The sequence below is a fragment of the Desmodus rotundus genome, chromosome 13 (assembly GCF_022682495.2).
Source record: "Desmodus rotundus isolate HL8 chromosome 13, HLdesRot8A.1, whole genome shotgun sequence".
Taxonomy (NCBI): Eukaryota; Metazoa; Chordata; class Mammalia; order Chiroptera; family Phyllostomidae; genus Desmodus; species Desmodus rotundus.
In genome coordinates this window covers 93,094,988-93,106,306 of record NC_071399.1, presented here as the reverse complement: position 1 = coordinate 93,106,306, position 11,319 = coordinate 93,094,988, and the positions used below count along the sequence as shown (strand labels likewise).

The following is an 11,319-nucleotide window of genomic DNA, read 5'->3' as shown; positions in this document are numbered from 1 at the left end:
ATCTTGCAGGACGCGGAGTTGTGGCTGCTCAGAAGGAACAGCAGCCCGTGTCCCGGCGTAGATAGCCTTAGACGTGCAGTTAGAATGGGGTCTCCGCTAACGCCGGGTTTTCGTGGGAAAAGGACGCGTTCATTCAGTCACTTCTTTGATCTCCATCCTGGTGATGGAAAGGAAGTAACACCGGTTTCTGAAAATTCCTTGAATTAGCGTGTCCCAGGAAACTTCATTTCCAGGAGGAGTTATTATGAATAGGACTTAGGTTGGCCAAAGGCTACCCTGGAAGTAACTTCGGCACTTCCACGGGGACTCCTGTCAGGCCCCCAGGTGCCATTTAGCGCCACCTGCTGTCCTTGCCTAAATGACAGCACCACAGCACAGCGGCTGGCGGGGGTTCTCTGTAGTAGTGTGCTCGTCTACTTAGTTGTTAGTTGTGCAACAATGAGGCACCCCGAATGGCAATGATGCCCCACTGTTTCTAGTGAGAACAACTGAGGGCATCAAACTCAAAGGTGTTTCCTTGAACACATCAGCTGCATGTCCCGGGCGGGAAAGCTAGGAGAGAGGTAAGGCACGGTTGAGTTACTTGAAGTGCTTAAGAAACGACCCTGATGGTTGATCCGCAGGGGTTAGATGAGAAGGTGGAATTTACTTCCCGGTTTAGCATTTGGCAGGAATTGCTTAGCATTTGTCACTGGAGAGATAAACAGGTCTGATTTCTTTTCTCAGGAACGTACACTTGACTCCCCATTTTCTCTGCACTTGCCCCCTGGCCCTCATTTTGCATTAGACCTCGAAGGAATCGGCTCAGTACTTTGCATGTAGTTAATTTGGTGAGTTCCTTGTTCTTTCCTCCCTGGGCTATTCAACAGTTCAAAAAAAAAGCGACATCCCAGTGCTTGTTGAATATGTAGCATGCATGAGCTGCGTTGATCACAAATGACAATTATTTAGCATTTCCGTAACACTTTGAAATTGTTTCAGAATTGTTCTTAATAATAAATAGTAGTCAAATACATAACTGGGCTCTATGATTCAGAGGAGCATAAAATTCTGATTTTCCATCGAAGGGGGCAAGCTCAGGAAGAGAAAAAAATACGTTTGTGTGTTTGCCTTGAGAAGCAACATACTGGGGTGAATTCGTGACTGGCAGCCAGGAGGCCGGGGGATCAACATTCAGGCTGCCCCCCGCAGCAGGGAAGGTTCCCAGAAGTCCGCACCTGCTCCCGCTCCCGGGACTGGAGGGCCAAGCCCGGAGGCAGCTGTGAGCGGCCTGGGCTCCCAGCACATTCCTGCCTCCAGAGAGAGAGCGCGGGGCTTTCCAGCGCCGACCAGCTGGACAGGCGGCCACGAGGGGGCCCACAGTGAAACCTGGCTCTGTAGTTAGCAAGAGCCTATTGTGACAGATTTGGCTCCAAGCAGAGGTCAGTTGAGTTTCAAGGGTGACTCAAGTCTTGGGCTCAAGTGGAGATGATGGGTGGGGTCTATGCGCAGACCTGCCCCTCCCCAAGAAAGGGGCGCACAGGGTGACACTAGAGTGCGGAGGTGGGCGCCGTCAGGAGGGGCACTGTCAGGGTAGTATTGTGAGCACGATGCTCTCCTGGTCTCCAAGGTCCTGGGACAGGTGTCCCCAGGCCAGGGGGTCCCATCCGGGTGTGTGTGTGTGTGTGTGTGTGTGTGTGTGTGAGGAACCGTTCACCTAGCTGCCCCCGAGGAAGGGGGGCTCTCTGCTGAGCCACCCTCACCTCTCCGCCTGGCACAGGGCCTGGCTCAGACCCAGCGGGTCCACGTTCCCGTCCGCTGGGCCCAGGTCCACCCTCTGATCCGCTCCAGTCTCCAGACCACCGGCCGCTCCTGGGGACAGGGAGGTGTAGGGGGTTGTTCAGGCCACGTGCACGGAGGTCGCCGCGTCCCGAGCGGGTGAGGGGGGAGGGAAGCGGGCCGGGCGCAGCCGCGGTGGGTGCGCCCTGCCGAGCAGGGCGGGGGCGCGGGGCGCGCACGCGGAGGCGGAGAGGGAGGGAGCGGGGCGGGCGTGCGGGCGGGAGCGCTACAAGAGAAGGGAGCGCGCCCGCCGCCGCCGCCCTGCGCGGAGCGAGGCTGCAGCGAGGCTGTGCGGAGCGCCGCGTGTCAAGGAGGACGGGCCCGGGCGCGCCCCTGCACTAGCGGCCGAAGCCAAGACGCCCGCGCTCCCGCTCCCGCAGCCCCGGCAGCCCAGCCCCGGCCCCCGCCGCCCCGGCCGCGCCCAGCCCGGCGACAACAGCACCAGGAGGCGGCCACAAAGAGCCCCGGCGGCGTCTCTCGGCGGACCGGTGCGTGGTTTGCCGTCGCTGGGGAGGGGAGCTGCGGGGAGGCCGGCCGCGGGGCGCCGGGGGTCGCGGGGCGCTGAGGGCAGGGCGGACGCCCCGCTCGGCCCGCCGCCGCGCCCCCGCCCGCCGTTCCTCGAAAGGCTCTGCCGGCCTGGCCAGCCCGGCCCCGGCCGCGGGCGGTGTGTGCGGGCGGCCCCGGGGCTGCTGGCACCTGCCTCTTTTGTCTGGTGCCACCCGGTTTAAAATGGGGAGTCGGGCGAGCGCCACCCACCCACGCCTCCGCCCCAGCTTTTCGCCCCGTTGTTCGTGGAGAAGGAGAACCAGGGCGGAGGGGCTGGTCGCGGGGTTGGTCATTGTCAGAACTCGCCACGGAACGAGGACCAAGTCTGCGCCTAGGAGTGGCCGGGCCAGGCCTCTTATTGTGTTCTCTCCCGCGAGGGTGGCGTGCGCTGGAGGATGGGGCGGTCTGTGCGTGGTGGGCGGCTGCAGTGTGAGTGTTGCAAGTACCTTTGCAGCGCCTCAAGTTCCTTCGGGGACAGCGAGGCTGCTCCTGTACCAATTAGTACCTGCAGTGCTAAAAGCACGCGGAGAGGGGCCGGCATTTTCCTCTCGGTGGGAGCGCACTCGCAGCCCTGCATTGCCCACAAAAGAGGCTGCGTTTGCAAGCTGGGCTTGCTAGGAATCGCCGCTGGATGTGGCCGCGGGATGCTGGTAGGAGACAGAGCAGGGGAAAGGCATCCCGAAATAAATCCCCTACTTTACCTTTCATCCCAACCGGCTCCCTCTCTCCGCACCTGTGAGTGGCTGTGTGTCCAGATTAGGGCGCACACGCGTGCCGCGGCCACGCTGCAGGCTGTTCCCTGGAACGTTTTATGAGTGTTCCCAAATAAATAGCCTTTGGCAGGGACAGGAAAATAGGACAGCGTTTTAAGTATGAAATGTCACATGGCTGCGGGTCAGGAGGGATTTTTAAGAGAGGTTCCATGCAGAAACAGTGGAAAGGATTCACACACCTGCCGCGAGGTCTAGGGCCAGCGGGGCGCGTGCACCGTGGCTGCATGTGCCTCTCGTTCTAGCTGCCCATCCACCTGCATTGTGATCCACCGCAGAGCTCTGCCCCGGGGACTTCCAGGCCCAGCACTGATTTAGATGCTGTAGTGTTTGTGCCTTGGTGTGTTGGGTGGACGGAAACAACTCAGGAGCTCATCTGGATGGAGCAGGGTGACTGCAGGCTCCTCTGAACGGTGAGAAGTCCCCAGGGAACAATGGAGGATGCTGATTTCTTGGCCTGGCAGTGCTTATAGGAACGTCTGGGAAGAGAGCCATCCCCCCTCGCCCCTCCCCCTCCCTCCCCACCACAGGTGTCTGATCTCTGTGGCTCAGGCTGCGTGGTTACTTTCTGGGTGCCACCACACGTGTGGCCCTAGTCCTTAGCTCCCCATGGTCTGTGAGCGTGTGGCTGGGTGCCTTTGCCGGTGTGCTGTGCAGAAGCAGCAGCTGGTAGCGGCCCGGGGAGTCTGCCTGGGTCAAAGGTACGACTGAGCTCGGGAAACCCGCTTAGTTTGACGCCTCACGGAACTACTGGGTGTGTCGCGCGTTTGGTGACGTTCATTTAGTGGTGGCTGCAGCCTTGACAGCGGTTTCACTTTGAGTGTGGCTTTTCTTTGTTGCCAACATCAGCGCCCACTTTCGGGCAGGCGCAGCCAAGGGAAGTGGAAGATGCGGCTGGTCCCTGTCCTGGCTGACGGCCTGGTCTGGTTTGCGAAAATAGGCAAATAAAACGAAGTTGGCTTTTCTCTCTTCATTGATCTTTTTTTCCTTTTCATTTGCTGTGGAATTCTTGGTTCTAAACCCGTTCCCTCTAAGGAAAGTCCAGCGGCTGCTCAGTTTTCTGGACTTTGCAAATTGTGACTGGACAAGAGCCCTTTCGAGCTAGATTTGCGCTCTCTGGTGGCGCCACGGTGCCACCCTTGGCTAGGGCCCTGCTGGTTTCCTTTGGGTTTGTACCGATTTGGGGAGGAAATCCTAGGGTCGGAAGAGTGATCCCTGGCTTTAAAAAGAAAGCACGATCTTCAGAAGCCACTCTGGCCTTTCTGACTTACAAGTTTGAAGAGTTTAGTGAGTTGGCGTGACTCCTGGTGGGATCATCTCCCCGGTCCCCTTCTGGAAGATAGAGGGCTCCTTTTGATAACAAATTTTAAAAAGTTAGCAAGGGTTATGACATCGTGGGTAGAATACTGGTTCTGTTACTCAATAGCTGCCTGAAGGGCAGGATATTGACTGATAATTGTTTTCAAATTGTCTGACTTCGAAATCAATGCAACCAGTTGATGCCCACCTATACATGCTATAACTTTTCCCGGAAAATGCAAATTAGGAGGCATGAGGTAGTTTTCTTATTTAGAAGGAAAAAAAATACACTGAACTAATAATCACTTCAGATTTAATTTTTTTAAATCCTCACCCAAGGGTATTTTTTTAAAAGTTGATTTTGAGAGAGAGGAAGGGGTGGGGGTGGGTGGGGAGAGAGACATTGACGTGACAGAGAAACATCAATCGGTCATTTCCCACACGCTCCCCAGCCAGGAGTCCAACCGCCAGCCTAGGTATGTGCCCGGACTGGGACTGAACCCACAACCTTTCTGCTTACGGGAGATGCTCCAGCCAGTGGAGCCACCTGGACTGGGCCTCATCACTCCGGATTTAAATCACACGCACTGCCCCCACGCTGACCCCCACCCCCACCCCCACCCCAGCTGGGGTCAGCAGCAGACTGAGCAGGTGAAGGAGACATAGGAGGCCAGCTGACCACCACCTCCTCCGCAGCCTCCTCCACGGGTCAGTGGCCCCCCACGGTGACAGCGAGTTAGGAGTGAGGGCCTCAGCAAGTCCCTAGTTGACCTGCTGGGAAGGTTTAATCTCAGGAGGTCTAGGCCTCTGGGCCACAGGGCTCATGGTGGGGCGCGGAGGGCGCACCAGCTTCAGATGAGGCAGAGGAAACCTGGGTTCAAACCCCACCTCCCCCAGTTAGGACTCTGGGACCCCGGACATACCCTCACCCTCAGTCACAGCATTCCCTCCCTCGTTGGCTTGTCCTGAGGTTTAGAGGGGAACGTTTAGCCCGTTACCCAGCAGTGGACGGCAGAGGAATAGTGTCGGGCGCATCACAGACAGTCAATAAACATTAGCTTTTTCCACTTGGTTCCTTTCGGGGGGACACCTGCTTTTGGGCGTGAAGTTTTAGCCTCTCCAGGTGGGCCGGAGCTCCCGGGAAGGTTGGGGAGCCTCAGCGGTGCTTGGGTTGGTTCGGGTCGGTCTTCGGAAAGAGGACATCGCTGCTGAGGCGGGAGTTCAGGAGCGCGCAGACATTGTCGCCCTGCACTTTCCCTTTTCTCTCATCGCAACTTTCCTGAAACGCTGTCCTGAGAACAGCCGTCCTAACATGGGGCCACATGTTAGAGTAGCAAGTGATAAAACATGGGGAACACATGATAAAACAGATCCTCCAAAGGGGCGACCCCGCCAGCCTTTATCAGCTGACCCCTCAGCAAGGACGACTGGATCCCAGAGACAGCTCGACGCCCGCAGGCTCCGAAGAAAGTGAACGGGGACCGTGGAGCGCGGGCCTCCCTTTCTGGAGGTCATGGGCCGAAGTCCCACTCGCCAGGAGCCTCCCCTACAAGTACGGGGAGAGTCTGGTCCTACTAGTTCTTCCTTGGACAGAGGCAGGAACAGAAAGGCAGAGTTTATCAATAAAACCATTAATACTTAACGCTGGACACCATGTTAAGTGCCTCATGTATGTTAATGTATTCGGTGATTACCGTTCACTCGGTGTGATTGCTGTTCACTGTGACCGTGGCCCCGCGTGGTTAAGGAACGACGTTGACCAGGCAGATTTCTCCAGGTTGCACAGCCAGCGGGCGCGGGGGCAGGTCTGGATCTGCACCTCCAAGCCTCGAATGTCTCCACGACACAGACAGACAGCTTAGTGGGAGGCAAGCCGAAGCCCTTTTATCCTTTCTTGTTATTGTTTTTGTAGTTCTCCCCCCTTCCCCCTCGTCTTCCTCTCCCTCCTTGTTTAGCTCAGTTTCTCTGAAGCACTGAATGGAAGTCAATGGTTATGGTGAATTCACTGTTTAAAACAATGTCTGTTGAATGTGTGAGCGTGTTGGAAAATCTCCCCTGAGCTGGTAGAACTTGCAGATGGATTCCATCTGGCCGTGCAGAGCACAGACACTGAGGAAGGGTGACAACCGATGATGAAATGCGGCCCGCGCCTTTATTTCCTGGCCCACCCATCCCTTCAGCCGGATGGCGACGTGGAAGCCTCCTTTCCGCCTGCCACCAGGGTTAGCGCGTGGCCCTCCCTGCCGGCTGCCTGGAGCTTTGGAGTCACAGCTCTTGGTTCAGGCATTTCTCAACTGTGTCCCTTGGAGGATTTTTTTTTTTTTTCTGTGACTTGGTTTCTTCGTCTGTAAATAGGTTTGCTGTGACTGTTAGAGAAATCACAGCTGTTCGAAGCCCCACGCGTTGTTAGGGGTCCGTGCAGGGGAGTGGTTTCTAATCAAACTGAGGCTGATGAATAAGCTGTTTCCTTGGGCCCGCCTCCTCCTTTGTTGTCTTCTTTCTCGCCCCCAACCTGATAGCTCCTATTAAATATATCTTCAGCTATAGCGCCGTTCCCACCAGCTGCTCCCAAGCTGAGCCTCTCCAATCATGATCTTAAAATAGCCTAAGTGTGTGCTTCTGCTTTTGTCGCTGTGCCTCCTAGGTCGAACTTGAACGGCGCACACCATGTCCCTGGGCAGAGACATGGAGCTGGAGCACTTCGACGAGCGGGACAAGGCGCAGCGGTATAGCCGAGGCTCGCGGGCCAACGGGCTGCCCAGCCCCACGCACAGCGCCCACTGCAGCTTCTACCGGACGCGCACGCTGCAGACGCTCAGCTCCGAGAAGAAGGCCAAGAAGGTGCGCTTCTACCGCAACGGGGACCGCTACTTCAAGGGCATTGTGTACGCCATCTCCCCAGACCGCTTCCGGTCCTTCGAGGCCCTGCTGGCGGATCTGACCCGAACTCTGTCGGATAACGTGAACTTGCCCCAGGGAGTGAGAACAATCTACACCATCGATGGGCTGAAGAAGATTTCCAGCTTGGACCAGCTGGTGGAAGGTGAGTGCTGAGAGGTCACCCCCCGGGCCGGGGCGCGGACCGGGACCCATGTTCCACAGTCCCCTAGCCGGCGCCCACCCGCTCTGGAAGGGGCAGCCTTCGCCCTAAGGAGCTGATCCTATCGCTCCACGCGGTTGACTGTGCATGTTGCTGTACTTACCTACCGCAGTGTAAAAAAAAACGAACAAAACCTAGTGGCATTAGGTCCGCTAGCTCACGGTGACGAGCAGCGAGAACACTGTTGGCTTTCTCACCCCATGCTACATTAATTTTAAAAGTCCGTTTTTATATCTGTAATCACATAGTTCTTCATACTCATTTCTAGAGGAAAATTGAACTTTTGCCATCACGATATCTGCAAGTACTTGCACTGGAAATAAGGAGTGGATTCTGACACTCTGGACTTGGAAGGAACTTGATAGTAATCGAACCCAATTAGTTTTCTCACGGGAGGCCGAGGTCCCGAAAATTCTAGTGGTGGCAGGTCTATGGTGACAGGGCGGTTGGCCGTGATGCTGGACCCCAACTCAGGTTTTCTGGCAGTTCTTGTCAGTACCATGCTTCCTTTTACGTGTCCAGGATGGTTATCTCTCTGTGGTATCTGAGCATATAAAGGACTCAGTCTGTTCGGTTTATTTTTTAAGCCTGATTCAGGTTCACGGTCACGGTCTGGTTTAGAGGTTCCACGTGGAAGCAGGACTGTTCGGGTCCACCCGTGAGGCTCCGTGTCTTGTGCGAGCAGCGCATGCTTCCTGCTTTGGGCTGTTCTTGCCTCAGCAGCACCCGCCTTGGAGCAGGGCACAAAGCCTCCAATCACCTTAGACAGTTCGTAAGCAGAGGAAAATGTTTTGGAGAGAAGTAACGGGGATGAAATGCACGCTCAGGTGTAAAACAAGAGCTGATCCTCTCTGGAGAGTGGGTTTTTCCGAGATCAAGGTCTCCAGGTCCTGGTGGAGGAATACGTAGCACCAGGGAATTTTGGAGGTTGGAGCCACAGCTGGATTTGCCCCTGAGTTCGTCTTCGCTCCAGATGCAGTTGCCCAGGCCCTGCTGTCCTGTTGGGTCCTGGAGGAGCCCCTGGCACGTAAAGTCCTCTTTCTCCTGTGCAGGTAACAGGAAGCCTGTCTTCCAGTGCCCCACCCACACCCTCATCCTGTGGAGTTTTGGGTTGCTTTGCCCTGACCACATGCAGCAAGCCCTCCTGTCCTCCTCTTGTGGCAGAGTTTGTTTGTGATCGAGACCTGAGGCTTCCATGTCTTCCACCCCTTTTCCTTCCCTTTGTCCCCGGCTGGTGTGCCCAGGCAGGCTCGGCATGGCCGGCCCGGGGAGCCGGTGGGGGAGCCTGGCTCTGACGTGTGTACTTGGTGGAAACCCACATCCCTTTCTGGTGACTCGTCACCTTGCCAAGATGCCTGTAGACTTGGCCTTTGTCCTCCTGTTCAGATGTTGGAACTTCCAGTAAATTAAAGGGGAAGAATGCACACGAAATCTTTCGGCATCAGCTTTGTGTTCTGTCCTTTTCATGACCTGGGAAAATACAAGGATAAAGGCAACATTTGGTGGGATATTCCGAGGGATCTGGATAAAGACCAAATGCAAAGTCAGGTGCATGGCTAGTCCCCAGACCATCCCTTTGAGGGCTGATGGTATTATGTCAGGAAAAGATGCCAAGATCTGCAAGCACATGCTCTGAGAGCAGGGCCTGACTCCTTACTCTGTTCTAGAGCTGCTTGTGCAGCCTCCGTGGTGGGAGGGGCACTTCAGTCAGACCCAGAGATATTCCCATGATTCCATCCATCAAGCACAGGGTGGGAGAGATGGGAAATGACAGTACTTACATTCAGATCCAACCAAATACTCACGGCGTGCTTCCCACAGTCTCCTTCCTCAGTTTTTAACACAAAAGAACTCCCGCTCCGAGAGACAGGGGCCTGACTGAGGCTCATCTTGAGAGCTCATCGTGGGCGTGCGTCTCGCGTAGGCGAACATGTTTGGTTCTCACCGTGGTTCTAGGGGGCGTCTTATCACCCTAACACTAAGATGAGCAATGTGAGATGCAGGGTGGTTAAGTGATCTGCTCCAGGTCACACCACTAGGAGTGGGAGAGTCAGTCAGGGTGTCAGCCCCGGAAACCTGGTGCCGAAGTTTGAGCTCGAACTCACAGCTGCCACTAATAGGGTCCTGAAGAAGGTGGCCTTAGTGGCTTTTAGACAGAATTTTATTTTATTTTTGAAAAGATTTTATTTATTTTTAGAGAGAGGGGAAGGGAGGAAGAAAGGGAGGGAGAGAAACATCAGTGTGTGGTTGCTTCTCATGCGCCCCCTACTGGGGACCTGGCGGCAACCCAGGCATGTGTCCTGACTGGGAATCGAACCAGTGACCCTCTGGTTCGCAGGCTGGCACTCAGTCCACTGAGCCACACCAGCCAGGGCTCAACAAAATTTTATTGTATTAGCTCAAATTAGGTCCTACTTGAAAACAAATGTTTTTAACCTTGACTTAATTCCAAGAATTCTGCTCCCAGAAACTCTGTAATATTTTCACTGGCCCCCAGATACTTTTCTTTCCAATTGATAGGAAGCGGCCGCAGATTAAATAATCTGGTGTTAAAAATTACTTTTGGGAAAAAATACATTTTTTTCTGGCCGCGTGAACAGCCACCGCAGGACAGGATGCACGTTCCTTACTGGCTTTTTTTCCCTCCGGTGTACGCTGCCAGTTAGCATGCAGCTGCACTCAGTGCTGAAGTAGCTGCGAGTTCATTTAGATCTGCCTCTCTGTCAATTAGGTTTTGCTTAGTCTGTTGAGATGCGAACCATCGCTTCGCGTTCGTCGTTAGGGTCGTACCTCTCACTTCACATACTAATTTTGTGGAAACGCCAGCGCACGTTATTAGCTCCTCATTTCCCCTTCCAACGTGGTGACGTCTGAGTTTTAAATCTGTGTAGAAGGTGCAGTGACAAGTGCATTTAACTTGTAATTTTTTTAAGTTTGTTTTCACTTATCTCAGACTAAAAACTCTGAATTACAAAGACATCCATGAGGTTCTTTGTTTTAATGGTCCTGTGGTCACTTGTACTGTTTTAGTATAAATACTCACAGATTACGATGCCTAAATTTGATTCAGCGTGTTCAGAGAGCTGCTGCTTGGCATGAAGAATGCATGTACATGTGTGTGTATGTGTGTGTGTGTGTGAGAGTGATCGCTCAGGTGTCTAGGCATGCGCGCATGCATGTGTATGTATGATCGCTCTTGTTCTAGGCGTGCACACATGTGCATGCATATGGTGTGATCGCTCTGGTGTCTAGGCATGCGTGCATGCATGTGTAAGTGTGATCGCCCTTGTTCTAGGCATGCGTGCGTACATGTGTATGTGTGATCGATCTTGTTTTAGGCGTGCATCTATGCACACAGACTCAAGAGTAAACTGTGCACGCCACTCCTAGTGTTTGCTTTCCACATGGACTTACATGCTTTAAACCCCAGGACCCTAAATAAGGAAAACTGAACTGCCGGCCTGTTCCTCGAGCCTTGGGCGGTGTTTTCCCAGCGTTGCCTCTGTTTCCCCAATGCTCACACTATTTACACTCCCCTGTGAGTGTACAAATGGTGTGAAGCGAGGGCCTTTGTCTCGTGACTCAGTTTATCGTGTGTTTCTGCTGGGCAGACTTACAAAATTTTATGTCCTCAGGTGTATCAGTCTTCTTACTCATGGCTTGATTTTTCAGGCCTCTTGGGCCCTCTCTACTCTGAGCTTGTAAAGCTCTTTCCCTCATTTCCTTTCCCCGAGTTTTTATGTTTTCATTTTAAAAATACTCTCATGGAAGTCATATTAGTACAAT

At 54.4% G+C, this 11,319-nt stretch overlaps 1 protein-coding gene across 3 annotated transcripts in view; it reads left to right on the top strand.

Moving 5' to 3' along the window:
* The first annotated feature begins 2,071 nt into the window (after nucleotides 1–2,071).
* Nucleotides 2,072–11,319, top strand: part of DCLK1 (doublecortin like kinase 1) — a 246,453-nt gene continuing 237,205 nt past the window's right edge. For all 3 annotated transcript variants that reach the window (XM_053916496.2, XM_053916499.1, XM_053916498.1), the window contains exons 1-2: nucleotides 2,072–2,306; nucleotides 7,078–7,476. In XM_053916496.2, coding sequence (XP_053772471.1) covers nucleotides 7,101–7,476 — 376 coding nt within the window. In that variant the 5' untranslated portion in view covers nucleotides 2,072–2,306; nucleotides 7,078–7,100. The remainder of the gene's footprint in view (nucleotides 2,307–7,077; nucleotides 7,477–11,319) is intronic.